We start from the raw sequence: 21,017 nt of genomic DNA on the forward strand, positions 1-21,017 counted from the left end.
AAAGAAAAGGGAAGTTGGATTCGTCGAAGCAGAAGATATCGAGAATAAAAAATTATTTTAGCATTTAAGGCAGTGCAACGGGTCACGACGGAGAGCAAGGGGGGAGGAGGGTAGGAGGTGGGGAAGAAAGAACGTGGCAGACGTTATTACCAGACCTCTGTTAGGTCTTTGGATGGCATTTTCAGCGAAGAAGAATAAAGGAAAAAGAAAGGGTGATCGGCGGCGCGAAAAAGAGAAAGAGAGGATGAGAGAGGGAGAGAAGAAACGTAGCGAGGTACATAGTACCTCTTCTTGAAGTGACGAGGAGAAGAGAAGGAGGTGCTACAGGAGGTGGAAGAGGAACAACACGTGACCAATGACTTATATAAAGGTGGAGAACGACAGGGCGCAAACACAGAGTTCTCTCTGCGCGGTGGAGCCTGTGATCGCAAAAGTGACGGTAGTTTTTTACCTTCATAAGTAATCCAATTTTGTTACCGTACCTCGAGGAAAGAGTAACCCGATCGTTATACCACGCGGGAGACACACATTCGTAACCATGAGAACATACTACGTGATAGCCGCCATTCTGATCGCCGGTACGTACCAGAAATAAACGCGAGATACAATCACGAGGATACTGGAGGGCGGATTTAGAGAAAACGGGGAGAGGAAATAGCGTTAACGGAAAATATTGTCGAGGAAAATGGAACGGGGGAGGAAAGTGTTACTCGTGAACGATCACGATCATTTTGTCGGAAGTGGAGATATAAGTGTGTGACATATGCGTGTGAATCAGAAAAAGAGTGCACTCTTCCTTCGTCGTGATTGTCATGGTAAACACAATACTTCTCGTTTGACGAAACGAATAACCGAATCGATAAAAAGAAACTCGTGCATGGGATTAATTTAACGTTTTACAACCAGTCAACCATATTCTATATACTTTATTAACGTATATCTCCGAGTTTACATACAGTTATTTCATTAATCCAGATTAATTTCGTTTTCGATAAATCCGGCTGAACTAGACAATCTGTACTTCATGTGTTCAACATCGAAATATATCGCTTACTCGACAAGTGTTTTATTTGAATTGTAAACTTAAGTACTGTATTATCTTATAGTACATTATAACATAGCGTCTACGAAGGAAAGCAGGTCAACTTATGATACACTTAATAACCAGGAAAAAAGCTATTTATAAATCGTTTAAATACATCCAGTAAATCTAACCTATGCGTCTAACCAGCACGAAGTATCATATTTCAAAATACTCTCGCTAACATCGCGAACTAATAAAGCACCTAGAAACTTCTTTACCTTCTCTCATCTTTCAACCATCGTGTAAAAATGATAAATCCAAGAATTTCCCATATATAATTTACCTATCAACATGCGGAAAATAGTCATTGAAAAGCTACCATCAGCTTTCTTGTTGTTTCAAACTAAACGTACTGTTGAAACGAGATCGAAAGGCGTATTCAGTTTCCGTGCGAAGAGAAACCTTCTCGACACGCGTTTCCATTCTTTTTTACTCCCCTTCCCTGGACTTCCCTGGCTGCAACAGGATAACCTTGGCCCAGATCTTGACCCTTCTTTTTATCATCGACCATCATCGACTGAACATAAAAATTCACTGTCGAATGGACAGAAATCTATAAGATGATCGACGATAAAATTGTGCTTACCATACAAATCGCCAAAGGTCCCGATTACCGAGTAACTTTGTCAGATTCGAGACGCGACTTTTGATAGCCAGATCGGTTCCGAGAAAAATGAAAGTGAACACACAACGCACACGAGCCCGAAAGGGTCGTGCGCTTGTACACGCGAAATTACAGAAGATTAAGGTGTGTGCGTGCGTGAGAAAGAGGGAGATAGAAAGGGAGTGAGATAGAGATAGTATATACGACGGTGAAACGTGTAGAGGAGAGTCGAGTGAACGGGATGCTGGGAGGGCCCAGTCACGAGCCATGTTGGTGTTGCGGCTGCTGTTGCTGCTGTTGGGTCTGGCTCTAGGCCCAAAGTGAAAGCGCCTGGCGAAAGTCACTTTGTGTCCTTACATAAGACGTTTAGGTTATTCCGACATCATATGCCGCGAGAAAAGAATAACAGATTATTAGGCGTAATTGTTAGCCCGAGGATAATAAACAATAAAAAGGCAGCATTAGCATCGATAATAAAAGGCTGAAACGGTGTCGACGTTCTATATACTTATCGTCTCTCCTGGCATCTCTCTCCCTTTGCGCGAATGTGCATTGCGATTAGAAATTGGGAGGGGGGCGGTTAGTATGGGGATGGCAGAGGGGAGGTGGAAGAAGATGCCTGTAATGACGGGGTTAGTGTTTTTGCGGTTGACGATCAATTTTACTGTTTAATTTTCGCTCGAAAGGAATATACAATGAGCGGTAAAATTGAACACGATTACCGTGATCCCTGGCACTATTAAGTGTGTTGTATCGGGTGTAACCGCAAAAGACATTTTTCTCGACGGATCGTTCTCGTCTAGGAAACTTTGGTCACGATTAGATGAGATTGACGCTGGAATATATAATTTAGGATTATTAAAGGTATAAATAGTTAGGTTAAAGCGTGTTGAAGTATATAATCAGCATCGCATTGGGAAGTTTAACGTCTAATTATATAATATATTGAATTATACGTATGACACTTCGATTTTCTTTTTTTTTTTTTTTATATTATGCTTTTACATATAACACATAAAACTCTAAAACTCATTACATTCTTTTGTCAAAGATTATTTCACAAATGCCTTTCAATATCAGAAACAAATTCCAATTTTCAAATAAATCGTTAATATAAATACAATTAAGTTTTGATAAAACTTCTTAATAAAATAGAAAATTTAAGTAACGCTTCTTTATTATTGATATTACTACTTAAATAATTTCCTCTCCACGCTTTTGGTTTTAGTATTAGAACATTCTATTGACTTACATTCAATCGAAAGATACAAATGGAATCTTTATAGTCATATTACTTTAAAAATTGATCATTCTCTCCATCTTTCTTTCGATACCATTATTGTGTTTTTGTATTACCAATAATTCATTTTGACTGTTACAGGCGTAACCGCTCAGGAATCGTTCAAATGTCCAGATGACTTCGGTTTCTATCCTCATCACATATCCTGTGACAAATATTGGAAATGCGACAATAATGTCGCGGAATTAAAAACATGCGGCAATGGGCTTGCCTTCGACGCAAGCGATAACAAGTTCCTCACTGAAAATTGCGACTACCTCCATAATGTAGATTGCGGCGACAGGACACAGCTTGAGCCAGCGATTAGCACGCCACATTGTCCTCGTCTGTATGGTATCTTCCCTGATGACAAGAAATGCGACGTGTTCTGGAACTGCTGGAACGGAGAAGCCTCCAAATACCAGTGCAGTCCTGGACTCGCTTACGACCGTGAAGCCAGAGTTTGTATGTGGGCTGATCAAGTACCTGAGTGCAAGAACGAAGGTACTTCATTATTCTAATATCATTTCTCTATTACTGATTATTTTCATATAGTAAAGAGACAAGGTTAATAGTACCTTTCTTGTGTTTCAAATTGAATTTGTAAAGGTATCTATCTTTTATTCTCTTCCTTCTTCTATCTTCTATCTTCTTGTTACCTGAAATATTTGAAATATTTCAGAAAAAGATTTTAAAAAGTTGTGATATTACCTTTTTTATAACAGCATTATTAACAACATATTTTTATTTATTTAATTTCTTTTCTGACAACAAAACATTACTCTTTTTCGCTAACATCATATTTCTATTTTACTATATATAATACAACTTATAACATTATTCTATGTTCATATAAATCCTCAGTTAATAACATTTCTTCGTATTTACATAAAATCTGGTTAAGTAACGTTCCCGTATGTTGACCTGAATCTCATTAAATTATTTAGTATTTATAATAGTCAAAGTAAAATATATAAAATACAATAACATAATATATAAACGTATGCAGAGATTAGTTAACACAAAAGGTTAAGTTAACGCAAAAAATCTCCATGTTTACATATATTCTCCTCCACAAAAAAATCACCTCGCTAAATATATGTAAATATTCGAATCACAAGCTGATTTAGATAAATCGCGAGACACCCCTTTATCGAAAATCAATTACGCATCAACGATGTTCATTTATCCTTGAATATTATTTATTCATTGCGTCGCTCGTCGTTCAACCGCCAATACGTGACAATCCTTTCCTACGCACATCCTGTATTTTCTCGAGCGGCTAACCTCTTAGTTCGCGCGGTGAGATCCGGCGCCGTTATAACCTTATTTATCACCGAACTTCCACCTAACTCCATCTGTTGTTCGTAGTTCAAATAACTGCAAATGAAATTTAAATAGTATAACTCTCCCTCTACCATCTCATCACATTTTACATGTATTTATCGCATTGCACAGAGGTCGCAGGAGGTTTCACGTGTCCGGCCGCGGGCGAAGTGAGCGGAGCATCCGGCAGCTTCAGCAGACACGCCCATCCCGAGGACTGCAGAAAGTATTACATATGCCTTGAAGGTACCGCTAGGGAATACGGCTGCCCAATCGGTACAGTTTTCAAGATCGGTGACGCCGATGGTAGCGGCGCCTGTGAGGATCCCGAGGACGTTCCCGGATGGTAAGTCAACATTTCTTTTATCACAGTTTATCGTTATCATATAAAATTTATAGCAAAAAATAATTCATGATTTTTTTAGTTTTGTAATTATCAAAATAACCCCAAAAGAAATCTAGGTTTTTATATCCCCATTGATGTAATTTGATTTACTGATCAAATTTAAAGATAAAAAGAAATTCCAAACTCCTACTTGTTTAACTTAATTCATTTAATTTATATTACATATATTTACTTTAGAGTTTACTATTGAGTAATGCATGATGAAATTAATTTATTCTATGCCAAACTACTATCATTTCCTGTCTTCAAATATGTTACAAATTAGATAACCATAAACATGCCTTATGTCAGAGTTACAAGATGAAATTCGTGTTACTATGAAACCTGTTGAAATAGGTGAAACGTAACTACCACATTCCTAGAGTATTATTGAAATGCGTACCATAAACGTAATACATTATTAGAAAGTCTTTTTACTCGTAAATGAAAGAAAATGTCCTAATTTTTGCAAATTGATTGTAAATCTCCTTATATACTTTTCATTATTTTAAGTTCTCATTAATAACGTTTAAAAAGTGTGATAAATGGTGACTGTCGCCAAATTTAAGCAGATCAGGAAGCTTTGCAGTTACGTATTACGTAAAGGCAAATTCTGGACAAACCTGATAGTCCAAGTGTGATTATAGTCTTTAAATTCCAGCCGCGCTGTTAAAGCACAATCTGAAAGTTCGTAAGATATTTCACCTTTTTCGAGTGACGTAATTAAATGGATATTCGCGGTACACCTTGCTCTCATAACGGGTAGATAGGTTTTGCGTAACAGCCACCCAAATGTTGGTAACATAATATTTACATAATCTTCCTCGAGGACAGGAATAACGTGTCTGAAAGTCAAATAATCGAAACGTATTAATTATACTATTTTCTGCACTTGAATGGATAGATTAGTGAGTAATTTTCTCGCATTTAAGTCTATCAATGAACAATTTATTCAGAATGTTGAAGCAAAATTGTTTATATTTTAAATTATTTATGAGCCAAATTTACATTTTAGATAAATGGAAATTCAAGATGCCTAATTTATATTATTTTTTAGAATTTTTGTAATTAAATATACGTTTTGATTGAAGTTTGAGATACACGTAATTCCTTTTGAAACTATGGAAATTACTAGGGTGATGATAAATGCTATTAATTAACAATAAAATTCTCTAACATGTGTAATTAATTAATACAATGTTCACGATTTAAAGGTATTGTTATACAAAAATTATTCAACATAGTTTGTCGCAAAATACGATGTTATGAATACTTAATATTTCGAATAAAAAAAAAGTATAATATTGTTAATAAATTAATTTTAAAGATTCAGAATTTTTATTAAAAATATATAATATAATATTAGGCTAATAATTCTTTGTAAATAGTCTATCTTCTTTACGATTCGCATGCAAAAAATGAAAATTATTTATCGATTTTTATTCTTTTAAAAAATTATGATTATGATGTTTTACAGAAATAATTCTCATTAATTAATTAAATGTCTTTTTAATTTACCGAATATATGATTTATTAAATACTTGCAGCAGTTCAATTCTTTAGAAATTTAACTTCACAAATAATTACAATTTCTTACTTTGAAAAAGACAAAAATTCACAGTCGCTATAAATATACTCGAAATGTGATTAATAGCGGTTTACCATAGTGATATAAGAAACAAATACTATAATCTCGCTGCTTGTTTATCATTTCTCGATTATGTAACTTTCAAGTCTACTGTTATGGATGATCAACGTATGAATATTCTTTCAATATCGTATTCATAACACATTTTCGTGACGAGCTATACATCGTGTCTCCAACGCACGCACGCACTTGCGTACTAAACAAATTTAGCCATGTGATCACCTCTTCTCACGTATAGTTGCTGGGTGACAATATAATGAAGTCGTAGAATCAGCCAAAAAAGAATTACTGATATTCCGAGTGTTGATACGATAACCTCGATGATATCGATCCGCAATATTAATAATATATAATTATTATATATTACGATAACATTGTTGGCAATAACCTACAAAAAATTAAAATTCTCTTAAATATTCAAACATCAAACAAAATTTAACGATAGAAAATTGCTGTAACTAGCAATAAACAATGTAAATTAAAATCAGAAGTTCCGATTTACAATTTTGCTGTTTTATCACTTTACATTCTATTGCCTACAGATGCCAATTATGTACAATCCGTATTGCTAGCGATATCTAGAGTATGAAAATGGTATCACTCGGTATTACTATTCGATACTATTTGCGATATCTCTATTTCGCAGTCAGCAACTATACACGTGATTAACTGCAAAACAAAACGACACGAGGATGCACGCGAGACAGGTAGCACATCACGCATGTCCTAACTCCCGGATTTTTCCCGGTGTTCTGCTTCACAGTGAGGATTACTACGGTGACTTGGACCTAAAGAGCATCAGGAAGAGCGAGCTGCTTGCCGGAATTCAAAATTCAGGCGAAACCAGGAAGCCTCCTCAAGGCAAACCAAGGCCCCCATCGGCACCTGCGAGGCCCAATACACCCCTTCAAGAATAATTTCTAACCCGTCTTCCACCTTTTGTTCCCCATCTTTTTCCCTTTCTTCTTTCCCGCGTCTTCGCATCTCTCTTCCTCTTTCACCTCTTCATTTCTCTCTCCTACAAATACTTTACCAAACTCTTTGCATACTTTCCTATCACACACATACACGATTACATATGCGTGCACACGTATATAAACATACACACTTACACATACATAAAATCTCGAGCGAACGATTCTGATGTTCGATACCTCGAAATATGTAGAGCCAGGAGTCAAGAGTGCTGCTCGGTTATGTTCATTCTTTGTGTTCCTATTCGAGCCAAATTTTGATAGACGTACATAACCTCCTGTATATTTGGTAATTGCTTCGTATTCAATGATTTGGCTTGGATCCGGGATAGAGATCGCGATTAAAAATTCACGAGATGTCCCCACGAATTGTCTCGCGAGTGTCTCGTGACTGAGGAGAGTAAATGTCAAATTATTTCATCCGCGTTAATGTTCGTCTGTGTGCCACGATGTCGACGATGGATAATAACAATGGACTGATTTCTTGCGATTTTAATTCTCCACGCGTTGTCGCTCGGTTTTTTCGATCGTGTAATTATTTAAATGTGGAATCGTATCGAATAATGTGAATGAAACGATTAAGAGACTGATTGTACCTCGTCAACACGTGGAAAAGCAATTAAAATCTACAAATATTGTTCAATCGGTATTGTTCTCTTTTGATTACACCGTTTTTTAATATTTGCTTATCTTCGTCCCCATCGGGCATTTTGATGATCAAAATTAAGACCTTTACTCGCTATACTGAAATTCGAATTAATAGTAATTCGAGTCACAATCGTACTGTCTCATCGATAACTTCTTTCATTCTTTCTTGCCTCTTATCATCATTTAGTTCTCTTATTTCCTCCTCATACTTGCTCTTTACACTCCCTTTGCTATCGTAAGACGTACGATTTGAAATGGAAATAGCGGGAAGCTCGTTGGTTATGAGTGTATATCGTTTAGATTAGAACGTTCACTGGATCTTGTTCTCACCGAGAAATTGGAGGAAAAAATTCAATGGACGGCAATGTTTTTAAAATTTTTTTTAATTCGAGCTTGCCCTCACCGACACTCTTGGCCACGGTCAAGCATGCTTGCGTAAGCTAGACTCGTCCGTATATTTTTAAGTAATGTGAAAGATTCGTATAATAAAAGGAACAAAAATTCGTGAAAAAAAGATGTCTGCTCTTCAGAACCCCTATTCTCCTATCCTATCGCCTAGGCGTTCGTGTTCTCTGCTTGTTTTGTTGGAAATTTATTGTTGTGATTCTAACTCTTGCATGCACATTATAACAGTAACCAAATTTATATGGCATTTTTTTTTAATGTTCTAAATACTATAATCATTATACATTATGCTGTACAACAGTTATTTAATACTCTAAATATTTATGATGCATCTATGAAAATTATGATGAAGATTTAGGATGAAAAATTGTAAGCTCAATTGCATAATCAATATCGAATTCTACTTTAGAAATAATTTAATTTAGAAATAACTATAAATAAATTCAAATAAATTTTAAATTCAGTAAAATTTAAAATAAAGGTATTATATTAATATAAAGATATAAATTCACACAAAAAATATAATGATAAAAAGTTTTTATTATTGTACATTTTTTAGTGTATTCTTATACATAAAGAAAATAATTCAAAGATTTTGAACTATAGTATATTTAACATTCTCATATTTCCATTTGTTTGTACATTCATAAACAACACAAATTTAAAAATAAGATATTACTCATACAATTTTTAATTCTCAATTAATATTTCAAAGTTAAATTTTTCATTTTTTTTCTATGAAAATACCTCATTATTTTTTCCAATACATATTATAATATGTTATATTATTAAGAAATATTATAATGGTAATATTATTATTGATTACAATCTTTCTTTATCAAAACCTCACTTAATACATTAATTGAAGTCATATAATGCAATAAACTTTCAGTGTTCTACAACAATTAAGATTGTAAGTCAATTAACATTTTTGTTTTTTTAATTTTGGTTTCCTGTTAAAACATAAATATATATTATTTTCATGTTATGAAATCAGGATATTATTTTCAATAAATACATCACAACATTATAAATAATGAATTTCATAGCGAAGACTACTATGGCGATGTGGATCTGAAGGCGTTACGTAAATTGGGATACAGAAAAAAGTGACGAGGAGACGAAGACGCAAAGTTTCAATAATTTTGATCAATGCTAAGAACCAATCGGAAGATTTCTGGATTTATCAAAATCAACTACTTTTCTGCATTTTATATCTAATAAAAATAAAGAAGAATCATCAAATGTTCAAACTTTAGAATCATAAATCATAACCTTTAAAATCGTGAATATTGTAATAAAAATTTGTCCTACATGCTTTTCATTTAGTCATTTGCATTATCATTCATATTCATTTATATTATGATAGATGACTGTAATATATGTTTGTACGTTGCTATGTAAATAAATTACTATTATAAAACAATATATCCATTTTGTATTGTCACACATTTTTGTAGAATTTTTTACTTTTTTAATTATATATGTATAATTAAATATTAGATTATTAGGTAGAATTAATTAGAGTAAATTAATTAATTTTTATCAATTATTTTTAATAATTAAAAGAAATATTTTTCTACTTTTCTCAAAGATCAATTTTTGTTAATTATCTACGTACAAATAAACTCAACTTGATTATAAATTTCATATTTTCTTTAATTCATAAAAATTTTTTTTATAATGAAATTACGTTTTCACATAACTCAAAAAATTATTACAGTAATAATAGATATTAAACGATGAGAATTTTTATTCGTTAAATATTGCAGGTAACTTCACGTAGTGTAATAAATTATTTGCCACTTTATCGGTAATTGAATATTAATAATATTTTTCATAAAAAATAAAGACCATTTTTCTCTTCAATAATACTATTATGTTTATATCCTAATATCATGTTATTTTGTGACATTTTGCTAACATAAATGGACAAATTTCAAATTATATTTTGTTAATAGATATTGTGCATTTTTAAATAGATATTTTATTGTTAAAAAAGACACTGCTTTGTATTTTTAATATATATAGAAAAAGTTATAAGATAGTAACTAAGAAATAAAATTTGTAAAATACTTATAAAATACCTAAATTTCAAACACAATTATGAATAAAAAATTTTTATTTTTATTTAGAAGATGATAATTACTATATAGTTATTTGAAAATAAAATTTATTTAAATTTCAATAGTTTTAACTATGAATTGAAAATTACAAATATCAAAACTGTACTACTTACTTATATTATTTAGAGTTAAAAATTGGGAATTGAATTTAATTTTAATAATTTTTAAACTTTTAAGTTTTTAATTTTTTTAATCCAAATTTACATTAAATTATGTAATGTATCATACTTTATCTTGTAAAATATTTCTATATGAAATAAACTGTACATAGCCGGTTTCACTTTTAACCGTTATTTGAATTTCATATATTATTGTGTGACTAAATTTATAGTTCATTTAATATTTTTCCTAAAACAAATCCTGAAATAATTATTTCTAAATATGAATTACATTACATTGTGAAATGAAAATAGTGTTTATAATATGCAACCTTTATAGTGTAGTGTTTTCATGACTTTTATAAAACAAAATAACGATTATTTTTGTTAACTTTTGTTAACTAAGTAAAATATTATACGTATTTTCATATTATGAAAAGGTGAGGAATAATTACATTTGTTAAAAATAAGAAGATAACCGAGGTAACTGCATAAAAGAATCTTAACCTTATCAAATCTTCGAAAAATGATCTTAAAAAACCGAATATATTTATAATTCTAATTTTATTACATTCCTGTTTTATACCTTAAAACTATATAAGATAAATTATTAAACTTATTACACTTAAATAAGTGACCTGATTAAACAATGGAAACAGAGCATATAAATAATTTATTTAATAAACGTTTTACAATTGTAAACAATGGATGCTATTTAATGCCACAACCAACAGCAATGTTTAAAGATTGTCCATGGACAGTTAATGAATTACAACAGATAAAGAATGAATTGAATAATGCAAAAGATCGTTTAAGTAATTATGATCTGGATAAATGGCAATTGCATACAAAATTCAAAAACAGTGCAAAGGATGTTATAGTACGATTGAAAAATTATGTTCAACCAGAATTTTTAACTCAAGCATGGTGTAAATTTTATGAAATAGTATCGTCCTTTCCTTTAATACCAGTGAATTGTATTTATAATAACAATAAATGCTTCAAATCTATCCATTTGTGTGAAGCACCTGGAGCTTTTATTACATCTCTAAATCACTGGTTAAAAACAAATATTCCAAATATTAAATGGGATTGGTTTGCTATGACCTTAAATCCATATTATGAGGGTAATCCAACATCTATAATGGTTGATGATGACAGATTCATAAGACATACCTTAAATCATTGGTATTTTGGAGAAGATAATACTGGGAATCTTATGAATTTGAAAAATTTGGATGGGCTTATAAAGCTGTTAGAACCACATAATGATATATTTTTAATTACTGCAGATGGTAGCATCGATTGTGCAGATGTTCCAGCAGAACAGGAAAGTATTCTGATACATTTGCATTTTTGTGAAATTGTAGCTGCATTGCAACTATTATCTACTGGAGGTAGTTTTGTGTTAAAAATTTTTACAATTTTTGAATGTAATACAATATGTTTGATGTATATATTGTCTTGCTGTTTTAATAATGTCAATGTAATAAAACCAGTAACAAGTAAAGAAGGAAATTCAGAAACGTATGTTGTATGTACAAATTTTAAGGGACCAGCATTTATTTCACCTTACTTAGAAAAACTTAGAGATCATTATGAGTATGGTCCAAAACAAGCAATTTTTAGTAAATATGATATTCCATGTGAATTTATTAATACAATCGTAGAATGCACTGAATTTTTTAAATCTAAACAATTGCTAGTCATAATGGATAATATTGATACATTTCATTATATTGATCCTAAAACATTACAAAATATGAAACGAATGCAATGCCTGGTTGCTGAAAAATATGTAAAAGATTATAATGTAAAAAAGTTAAAAAAAGGGAAAATTCTAGGAAATAAAGTCATATTAGGAAAATTTGTCAGTATTACTCAATGTAAAAGGTTATTACAGGGATCATATAATGAACGTTGTAAAAAGCAACATTCTGCACCTTTAGATCGAATACGAAGCCTATCTAATGATTTTAACAAAATTGAAATCCAAGTATCATCTGGTACAGTCATAAACGTGAGCTATTTTTTATCATCTTTTCTTACTATACTTAATTATTTACTTCTTGAATTGAAATTTTTTTACGATATAAATTGAACTTCTGTTTCTTTATAGTTCGAGTTCTCTGAATTCCCAGAAGATTTACAAATTCGTTCGGGAAAAGTATTTCATAAAATATGTAATTCCAAATTCTGTAATAAAAATGCTTTGAAAATACAAAATGATATCAATGATGCTATTGATACATTAAATTACAAAGTAGAATTTCCTTCAATAGAAAGTATAGAGAATTTGAAAATTAAACTTCTTTGTAAACCAAAACATGAAGTTTTAATTTTTCGATATACCGACATTTATGATAGCCATAAAATAATCACAGAAATTGATAATGTATTACAACATCTTGATATTGGAACAACATTAATTTTAATTGGATATCCACTACTTACTCACCTTACTATTGAACTTCTATATCTTATCAGCTGTGCTTTTAATTCATTAGAAGTTAAAGTTTGTAATTATATGGGATTAAAAATTAAATTATATCATTATAATTACAATCATAAAGTACTGTACTCCTTAAATGAAGTAAAAGCTGCTTCCTCTGAAGCCTATAAAGAGGAAAAAGCTATTTTGGAAATAATTTCTCCATCTGTATTATATGAAGGTAAAAGAAGTTGTATTAATATATTTTAATTATAGTTTTACAATATTATATTTCACATTATTTCCTTTTTTAGGATGTCATTTATGCTATTCAGCAGATCTTAATCACTGGATTATAAAAAGATATATTCATTATGTATTATATACATTGAATATAAAAGTATAATAATCTGTAAAACACCAAAGTTGTACCAAATTCTTGATATATAATAAAATGTATATCTGTCAGAGGTGTATGTTCTCTTTCCATACTTATAGTTTAATATTTGTAAATTAGTTTGCTATTATGTAATAAATAACCGAGATTTACAAATGCTTATGAAGTATGAAGTATGCATAAACAAATCTATAGTTATACAGAAGTCTCAATTTTATTTTTTCAATATATTATTTGAAACAATTAAATTTAAAAATGAGAAATTTAAAATGAGAAACCTTGGTTGCCTTCTTTTAAAAAATATTGTAATTTCAATATGATTATGGAACACAATTTTATTATACAATATATACTTCTAGATTGATGCAGGTTTCTATTATGAAGATCTACAGTAATGTTCGTTTATTTTCAACTGAACATATACCAAAAATATGTGTTGTTGGTGCAGGACCAGCAGGATTTTACGCTGCACAACAATTAATGAAGGTATGTACAATATCCATTACATCAAAATAATGTTGTAATAAAATAATTTTAACACAGGCAACCACTAATATAACAGTGGATATATTGGAAAAATTACCAGTACCATATGGTTTAGTACGTTTTGGTGTAGCTCCAGATCATCCAGAAGTGAAAAATGTTATCCATACTTTTGAGAAAACTGCAGCTAATCCACGTTTTCAATTTATAGGGAATGTTAATGTGGGAAAAGATGTTACTATAAAAGAATTACAAGAACTTTACCATGCAGTTTTATTAGTGTGTATAATATAAAAATAGCTATTTTTATTTAATTTAATATTTAATAGTAACAATTGTTGGTTAATATTTTAGACATATGGAGCAGAAGAAGATAAAATATTAAATATACCTGGAGAAAATTTAGATAATATAATATCGGGACGACGATTTGTTGGTTGGTATAATGGAGTACCTGCAGATAGTAATCTTAACATTAATTTAGATGTAGAAGAAGCTGTTATATTAGGACAAGGTAACGTTGCTATAGATATTGCAAGAATTTTATTAACACCAATAGACAAATTAAAGGTATGTTTTAAATTTTGTATGAAATATATTGTAGAATATATTTTTAATCTATTTATATTTAACTATTTAGAATACTGATATAACATCATATGCATTAGAAAAGTTATCACGAAGTAAAGTGCGTAAAGTATCATTAATAGGAAGAAGAGGTCCATTACAAGCTGCATTTACAATTGCTGAACTACGAGAAATATTAAAATTAGATGGTTGTAAAACTTATTGGCGTAGAGATGATTTTATAAATATAAAACAAATAGTTAATACTTTAGCAAGGCCACGGAAAAGATTAACAGAACTTATGCTAGAAAATTTAGAAAAATCATCTTTAGATACAAAAATAATAACAAAAGAATTATATCCAATATTTTTAAGAAGTCCTGTGAAATTTTTTGGTTCTAATAGTGTAAATAGTATTAAACTGTCAATAAATAGACTTGAAGGTAATGACATATCTACACAAGTTGCCATACCTACTGGATTATTTGAAGAAATCCCATGTGGCCTAGCATTTCGCAGTATTGGTTACAAATCGATTCAAATAGATACATCAATACCATTTAATGTAAAAAATGGTTGTATTAGACATTTAGGAGGTAAAGTTCAAGATAAACTTTATGCTGCAGGTTGGGTTGCAACAGGTCCTGTTGGAGTTATATTATCAACAATGACAAATGCATTTCAAGTTGGTACATTAGTAAGTAAAGAATTATCGAATACAGAAAATAAACCAGGTTTTGTAGGTTTGTCTAAAATACTTAATCAAAAAGGTATACAGATGATATCATATAATGATTGGAAAAAAATTGATAATGTTGAATGTGAAAGAGGAAAAATATTGGGAAAGCCAAGAGAAAAAATAGTTAATATTAATGAAATGCTAGAAATTGCTTCAAAATAATAAAAAATAAGAATAAGTTCTTGTCAATGAATTTAAACAATTTAACCAAAAAATTTAACAAATTTAATTTAACACAAATTTAAAAAATTGTAATTATTTTATATTAATAAGAAAATGTTAAATTAAAGATTTTACATGTAATGTAAATAAAAATATTTTACTTGTAACAATACATTATAACGATTTACACTATTTATAATGTTCACTATAAATGTAATTTTCACAAATATAATATTTAAAATAAATAAACTTGTATTATTTTAAAGAATATTCAATTTTTCAAAACTTAATTTTAATATATTGTATTCCTATAACCATTTCACTTGGATACATAGATGTAATTGTTGATTACAATTTTTCTTGTGTATTTCTTCCTTTACTAAATTTTATAAAAAAGAAAAAGAATTATTTAGATTTTTCAATATAAAGTATACAAGAAATGATATTTGTAAAATGAATTAACTGCTAACATAGTTACGTTAACCTCTCAATATTACTTACACACGTTTGTCTTCAACAATCTCTATGTTTTCCTATTTCGTGTTTTGTAAATAGTAATTCAAAAAAAGAAATTGAAATTTATTTTACAGTATACGATATACTTAGAGTAATATTGTTTTATATTTGCTTTGCACAAAAGTAAAACCGAATAATTATTTAAAAATAAAAAATTACTTAAAGACATCTAGCTGCATTTCTGACAAGTACTTATCAATAAAACAAAATCTGTATTTACAATAATAAGTATCTATATACGAATCTTTAAAGAAGAAATAAATTAATTTACAATATCTAAAATAATAAATTTAAATAGACGAATGTAAAAAATTTGTGTATTATTATGTAGCTTTATAGTTATAAAATGAATTACAAAATGAATTTACGAGAACCAAGGAAAAAACGACGTGTAAAATTAAAAGAACAATTGCCATTTCCAATTGTATTAGGTAATAAGAGTGAATGGACTACATATACTGCTCATCTTACAGATTTAGGATCTTGTATAATTGATCCAAATGAAATTGTTGCAGTACACTCTATGGTAATTATAATATGCATATATATTTTTATTATATAATATTTGTATATAACAAAAATTTTTATTTCACTTATATTTAATATTATTTATTTAGGGTTTTTTTGGAAAAGGTTCTTTATCACGTGGTTTTCCTTCCTTTGGCAAAACACGGTCTGGTGTACCTCCAGTTATAAGAAATAGACAGTGGATTCGTAGACAAGAATGGTTAAAACAGTTTCATGACCTTAATATGGAATCTAATAGTAAACATACAAATTTAGAAGAAAATAAATGTAAACTTTCTTATTTAAAAAATCTTGATGAAGATGAGATTAAATTATTAAACAGTCCAACAAAAGAAAGCACATCAGATATAATTGAAATAGATACACATTCTGTTTCTTTAGATGAAAAACATAAAAAATATCAACAAACCGACAAAGAGAAAGAAATAGGTAGTACAAATTGTATTCCCATGAAAGAAGATACATGGATTAGTATAGACAAAAATGTTAACAAACAATGTAATAATAGTGATAATCAAAAAGAAGCCATTGAAGATGAAGAAAAAGAGTGTTTTACAAATTTTAGTTTTAAAGATGATGTTTGTTTTAGTGATGATAACACAGATATCCAAAACAAGTTACTTATCTTACCAGATAGTGATTCAGAAATTGAAAACTATTTAAAAGAAGTAAAACCCAGAATTGAATGTGAAAGCTTCCCAGTTCAAGAAACTCTTCATCTAACATTTGAAGAAACATTTTTTCTTTTGTATGGTTTAGGCTGTTTAAATCTAATAGACTTTGATGGTAATTTATTAGATATTGATAGTGCTTGGCATTTTTTCTGCAAAGCTGATAAAAATTTTATTCCAAAGTATGTTGTATATCATTACTTTCGGAGCAAAGGATGGGTAGTAAAACCTGGACTTAAATATGGTGGAGATTTTTGTTTGTATTATTTCCTTCCTTTTTATATTTAATTTTTAAATCTAAATAATTTTTTAAATAGATATTAATATAAATAATTTTTAATATTTTAGTGTTATATAAACAAGGACCACCATTTTACCATGCATCTTATATTGTAATAGTAGATATTTTGGATGGTGACACATTAATCACGGATCAAAATAGAAGTATGCATAAATTAACTTGGAATAGTTTATTAGGATTAGAAAGATTATCAGAAACAGCTGCTAAGGTAATTCACATAAATGTTGAATTAATTTCATTTTTTTTTATATATTTAGTGTTTAAGACATTCCATTATATAGTATTACATTCTTAATATAGGAAATATTATTTGCACAAGTTTTATGGCCATCTTCAACTTCTCAAACATCTAGTTCATTGAACATGGATATACTTCCTGAATTTTCTGTGAGAGAATTAATGTGGAGAAGATGGAATCCTAAAAATAATAAAGATTTAGAAGAGGAAGATGAGGATTCATGTTAATTGTATATTTAATATATTTATTATAATTATAAACAAATACATGTAAATTTAAAATCATTATTTTTCTATATAATTATAATTTTAATTGCTTTATTTGTTTTTAAATAAAACAATTAATGTTGTCATTAAAAATAAGATAATAATACTAACATATATATATATATATATGTAAATTGTACCTTATAAAAATTATTTTTAACTTTGATGACCTAAATCTTTTTTTACCTTTTATATTTATTTTTATTTATACCAGTTCTTCTGTATTCACTTCTTTCCTCTAAATATTCTTGTGTACATTCTTCTCTTAAAGTTGGATCATGAAACCATTTTCCTAAGCAGGTTAACAATACAGTATTTTCTTGTTTACATTTAAATGGCATAAGAAAACTAGCTTCTTTACAACATTTAGAAAACTCTACAAAATAACATAAACAATATAATGTATTAAGATTCACATAATAATGATTATTACTTTAATTAATGGATTACCTTTTACCTCTTCAGCACATTTTTCTTTTCTTGCTTTTTCTCGCACCTTTTCTGCAATGAGAACATCTTTTTCTATCTTCCGTAAAAACTTGTCATCAGGATCTCCTATAAAGTATATTTATACAAAATGTATATCTTATAGATATCCTTATTATACGTTTTGTATACATATGATTATAATTTCAAATTACTTAAATAACATTAAATACATAACCTTATTTATACATATTTTGAATTAAAAAATATACATATTTATTATTTTAATAAATTGTGAAGGACAGAAATTTACTAGTTTACCTAAATTATGTGGGCCTCCAGCATATTTTGATCGAATCGAAGTTTTAACCTCGTCCATTATGGTTAAACGTCTAATACATCTATTGCAGATTCTTTAAATGCTAGTTATTCCAACAGACTGCGCTCATGAGTGTGCAGATTTGAGAGTTGTCAATGCATTCGTTTATAAAAGGAATCTTTGTTTAATTCTACGGATGACTGATAAATTGTACTATTTGTAATCAGCAATATAATTTAATACGTAAGTAAATTAATGTGATATTTTATATGATTTAAAAATATGTATTTCTTCTTAGGTATATTGTTGATGAAACTAACCTCATTTTGAATTGGTTTATGTTAAACGTGAATAAACAATTTAGTAATTAGGATGTTTTCTATTATGAATTCCAAATTAATTGTTATATTATATTTTTAGAGTTTATTAAAAAAATACAAAATAAATAGTGATGGATCGATTATTGAGATTAGGAGGTGCTATGCCAGGACTTAGCCAAGGACCTCCACCTTCAGATGCTCCACTTGTTGACACTGCAGAACAGGTAAAATTTATTTGATCTTAATATCTTATTTCAATTATTAATTCCATTTTAATTTTTATTTTAAGTATGTTAAAATATTTTAAGATTATTATAGTTTTTTCTTCGGAAGTTTTCTCGGAAGTCATTTTGTATTAATTTAAAATAATAAAATCTTTAATTATAGTTTAAAATTTTTTTATTTTATTCAATACACATATTAAATAGTCAGATATTGTTATTATTACAAAATTTGTATTTTATATTACGTTTTCTGTTGAATACTTTTGAATTACACACTATACTTTTTCACATTATTATTACATATGATAAAAATTAGGAATTAATTTTTATTATTAGGTGTACATATCATCATTAGCCCTTTTAAAAATGCTTAAACATGGACGTGCTGGTGTTCCTATGGAAGTAATGGGTTTAATGCTTGGTGAATTTGTTGATGATTATACTGTACGTGTTATTGATGTATTTGCTATGCCTCAAACAGGAACGGTAAAAATTGAATCTTTACTATACTTCGTTTTTCTATTTGTTAAAATAATTATTAGACTTATATTTTTTCAGTATTTAATTTATAAGTATCATGCTATTTATTTCAGGGAGTCAGTGTAGAAGCAGTTGATCCAGTGTTTCAAGCAAAAATGTTGGATATGCTCAAACAAACTGGTAGGCCAGAGATGGTAGTAGGATGGTATCATTCTCATCCAGGATTTGGTTGTTGGCTGTCTGGTGTAGATATTAACACACAACAATCATTTGAGGCTCTTAGTGAGAGAGCGGTGGCTGTGGTTATAGATCCTATACAATCAGTAAAAGGAAAAGTTGTTATTGATGCATTTAGATTAATTACTCCTAATACTATGGTAAATAACAAATTAAATATGAAAATATTTACCTAATTTGAATGCACACTCGTTGATGTTATATATAAAATTGCAGGTTTTAGGACAAGAACCACGTCAAACTACATCTAATTTAGGTCACTTACAAAAACCATCTGTTCAAGCATTGATTCATGGCTTAAATCGCCACTATTATAGTATTAGTATTAACTATCGTAAAAATGAGCTAGAACAAAAAATGTTATTAAACCTACACAAAAAGACATGGATGGATGGCCTTACACTTGCTGAATATTCAGAACATAGCAAACTTAACGAAAATATTGTATCTGAAATGCTTGAACTTGCCAAAAATTATAATAAGGTATAATGTTTTCCTAAAGTATACAAATAAAAAATTAAAACTCCACATTAGAAATACTAACTTGAAAATTCATTCTTTCAGGCATTGGAAGATGAAGAAAAAATGACACCTGAACAATTAGCTATAAAGAATGTGGGTAAACAAGATCCGAAACGGCATTTAGAAGAAAAAGTAGATACACTTATGTCTACCAACATTGTTCAATGTCTGGGAGCTATGCTTGATTCTGTTGTATTCAAATAACTATTTCTTAAAATATCATTTGCAATATAATTAAGAGAATATACATCTTTTTAAATATATTTGTTTGTAATTTACTTTCAAGAAGTATATACAATACATATAAATTTTTGTATTACTTGTTTTTATACTAAGTAAAAAAAAAAGAAAGAAAACAACAAATAATAGACAAGTAGATTTTTACATTTTTATTTAAAATGTATATATAAATTTGTAAGCCATTCAGACATTTTATTATTTTTTTATATAAAATATGTTAAGTATATAAATGTCTGAACAGAAATAAAATAACAGATGACAATGTTTTTCATAACACAAGATATAAACACTTATTCAGTGTTAAATGCATAACATAAATGTAGTTATTACAATAAATGAATTGTAATGAAATTTTTGTAGATTTGCAAAATAT

The 21,017-nt window shown here is 29.1% G+C and overlaps 6 protein-coding genes across 6 annotated transcripts; 5 read left to right on the forward strand and 1 right to left on the reverse strand.

Moving 5' to 3' along the window:
- Window positions 1-538: 538 nt before the first annotated feature.
- Window positions 539-7,243, forward strand: LOC143220315 (protein obstructor-E-like). The gene is made up of 4 exons (XM_076445987.1): window positions 539-578; window positions 3,070-3,471; window positions 4,426-4,639; window positions 7,090-7,243. Exons 1-4 carry the CDS (start codon window positions 539-541, stop codon window positions 7,241-7,243), a joined length of 810 nt encoding a protein of 269 aa, XP_076302102.1.
- A 3,983-nt stretch (window positions 7,244-11,226) lies between these two features.
- Window positions 11,227-13,414, forward strand: LOC143220319 (cap-specific mRNA (nucleoside-2'-O-)-methyltransferase 2-like). Its single transcript, XM_076445991.1, has 3 exons — window positions 11,227-12,597; window positions 12,697-13,249; window positions 13,323-13,414. Exons 1-3 carry the CDS (start codon window positions 11,227-11,229, stop codon window positions 13,412-13,414), a joined length of 2,016 nt encoding a protein of 671 aa, XP_076302106.1.
- Window positions 13,415-13,573: 159 nt separating this feature from the next.
- LOC143220309 (NADPH:adrenodoxin oxidoreductase, mitochondrial-like) lies at window positions 13,574-15,356 on the forward strand. The gene is made up of 5 exons (XM_076445980.1): window positions 13,574-13,578; window positions 13,765-13,891; window positions 13,949-14,167; window positions 14,243-14,458; window positions 14,529-15,356. The coding sequence occupies exons 1-5, from the start codon at window positions 13,574-13,576 to the stop codon at window positions 15,354-15,356; spliced, it is 1,395 nt and encodes a 464-aa protein (XP_076302095.1).
- Window positions 15,357-16,230: 874 nt separating this feature from the next.
- Tsen2 (tRNA splicing endonuclease subunit 2) lies at window positions 16,231-17,837 on the forward strand. Its single transcript, XM_076445977.1, has 4 exons — window positions 16,231-16,398; window positions 16,490-17,327; window positions 17,420-17,580; window positions 17,673-17,837. Exons 1-4 carry the CDS (start codon window positions 16,231-16,233, stop codon window positions 17,835-17,837), a joined length of 1,332 nt encoding a protein of 443 aa, XP_076302092.1.
- Window positions 17,838-18,058: 221 nt separating this feature from the next.
- LOC143220310 (COX assembly mitochondrial protein homolog) lies at window positions 18,059-18,681 on the reverse strand. Its single transcript, XM_076445981.1, has 3 exons — window positions 18,624-18,681; window positions 18,327-18,431; window positions 18,059-18,252 (listed from the first exon to the last, which is right to left on the reverse strand). The coding sequence occupies exons 1-3, from the start codon at window positions 18,679-18,681 to the stop codon at window positions 18,059-18,061; spliced, it is 357 nt and encodes a 118-aa protein (XP_076302096.1).
- A 391-nt stretch (window positions 18,682-19,072) lies between these two features.
- On the forward strand, window positions 19,073-20,608 carry LOC143220308 (26S proteasome non-ATPase regulatory subunit 14). The gene is made up of 5 exons (XM_076445979.1): window positions 19,073-19,165; window positions 19,502-19,651; window positions 19,759-20,022; window positions 20,099-20,365; window positions 20,447-20,608. Exons 1-5 carry the CDS (start codon window positions 19,073-19,075, stop codon window positions 20,606-20,608), a joined length of 936 nt encoding a protein of 311 aa, XP_076302094.1.
- Window positions 20,609-21,017: the final 409 nt, after the last annotated feature.

Source organism: Lasioglossum baleicum, unplaced genomic scaffold (assembly GCF_051020765.1).
Source record: "Lasioglossum baleicum unplaced genomic scaffold, iyLasBale1 scaffold0756, whole genome shotgun sequence".
Taxonomy (NCBI): Eukaryota; Metazoa; Arthropoda; class Insecta; order Hymenoptera; family Halictidae; genus Lasioglossum; species Lasioglossum baleicum.

What these genes read in the sequence shown, in the direction of transcription:
- LOC143220315 (XM_076445987.1), top strand. Translation starts at nt 539, where the DNA reads ATGAGAACATACTACGTGATAGCCGCCATTCTGATCGCCG. An exon ending in AGCCGCCATTCTGATCGCCG is followed by an intron (nt 579 to 3,069) that starts GTACGTACCAGA and finishes TGACTGTTACAG; the next exon opens with GCGTAACCGCTCAGGAATCG. An exon ending in ACCTGAGTGCAAGAACGAAG is followed by an intron (nt 3,472 to 4,425) that starts GTACTTCATTAT and finishes CGCATTGCACAG; the next exon opens with AGGTCGCAGGAGGTTTCACG.
- LOC143220319 (XM_076445991.1), top strand. Translation starts at nt 11,227, where the DNA reads ATGGAAACAGAGCATATAAATAATTTATTTAATAAACGTTTTACAATT. An exon ending in CATCTGGTACAGTCATAAAC is followed by an intron (nt 12,598 to 12,696) that starts GTGAGCTATTTT and finishes GTTTCTTTATAG; the next exon opens with TTCGAGTTCTCTGAATTCCC. An exon ending in TCCATCTGTATTATATGAAG is followed by an intron (nt 13,250 to 13,322) that starts GTAAAAGAAGTT and finishes TTCCTTTTTTAG; the next exon opens with GATGTCATTTATGCTATTCA.
- LOC143220309 (XM_076445980.1), top strand. An exon ending in TTTACCATGCAGTTTTATTA is followed by an intron (nt 14,168 to 14,242) that starts GTGTGTATAATA and finishes TTAATATTTTAG; the next exon opens with ACATATGGAGCAGAAGAAGA. An exon ending in CACCAATAGACAAATTAAAG is followed by an intron (nt 14,459 to 14,528) that starts GTATGTTTTAAA and finishes TTAACTATTTAG; the next exon opens with AATACTGATATAACATCATA.
- Tsen2 (XM_076445977.1), top strand. Translation starts at nt 16,231, where the DNA reads ATGAATTTACGAGAACCAAGGAAAAAACGACGTGTAAAATTAAAAGAA. An exon ending in TTGTTGCAGTACACTCTATG is followed by an intron (nt 16,399 to 16,489) that starts GTAATTATAATA and finishes TTATTTATTTAG; the next exon opens with GGTTTTTTTGGAAAAGGTTC. An exon ending in TATCAGAAACAGCTGCTAAG is followed by an intron (nt 17,581 to 17,672) that starts GTAATTCACATA and finishes TTCTTAATATAG; the next exon opens with GAAATATTATTTGCACAAGT.
- LOC143220310 (XM_076445981.1), bottom strand. Translation starts at nt 18,681, where the DNA reads ATGGACGAGGTTAAAACTTCGATTCGATCAAAATATGCTGGAGGCCCA. An exon ending in TGGAGGCCCACATAATTTAG is followed by an intron (nt 18,432 to 18,623) that starts GTAAACTAGTAA and finishes TATACTTTATAG; the next exon opens with GAGATCCTGATGACAAGTTT. An exon ending in ATGTGCTGAAGAGGTAAAAG is followed by an intron (nt 18,253 to 18,326) that starts GTAATCCATTAA and finishes GTTATTTTGTAG; the next exon opens with AGTTTTCTAAATGTTGTAAA.
- LOC143220308 (XM_076445979.1), top strand. Translation starts at nt 19,073, where the DNA reads ATGGATCGATTATTGAGATTAGGAGGTGCTATGCCAGGACTTAGCCAA. An exon ending in CTATGCCTCAAACAGGAACG is followed by an intron (nt 19,652 to 19,758) that starts GTAAAAATTGAA and finishes TATTTATTTCAG; the next exon opens with GGAGTCAGTGTAGAAGCAGT. An exon ending in TTGCCAAAAATTATAATAAG is followed by an intron (nt 20,366 to 20,446) that starts GTATAATGTTTT and finishes TCATTCTTTCAG; the next exon opens with GCATTGGAAGATGAAGAAAA.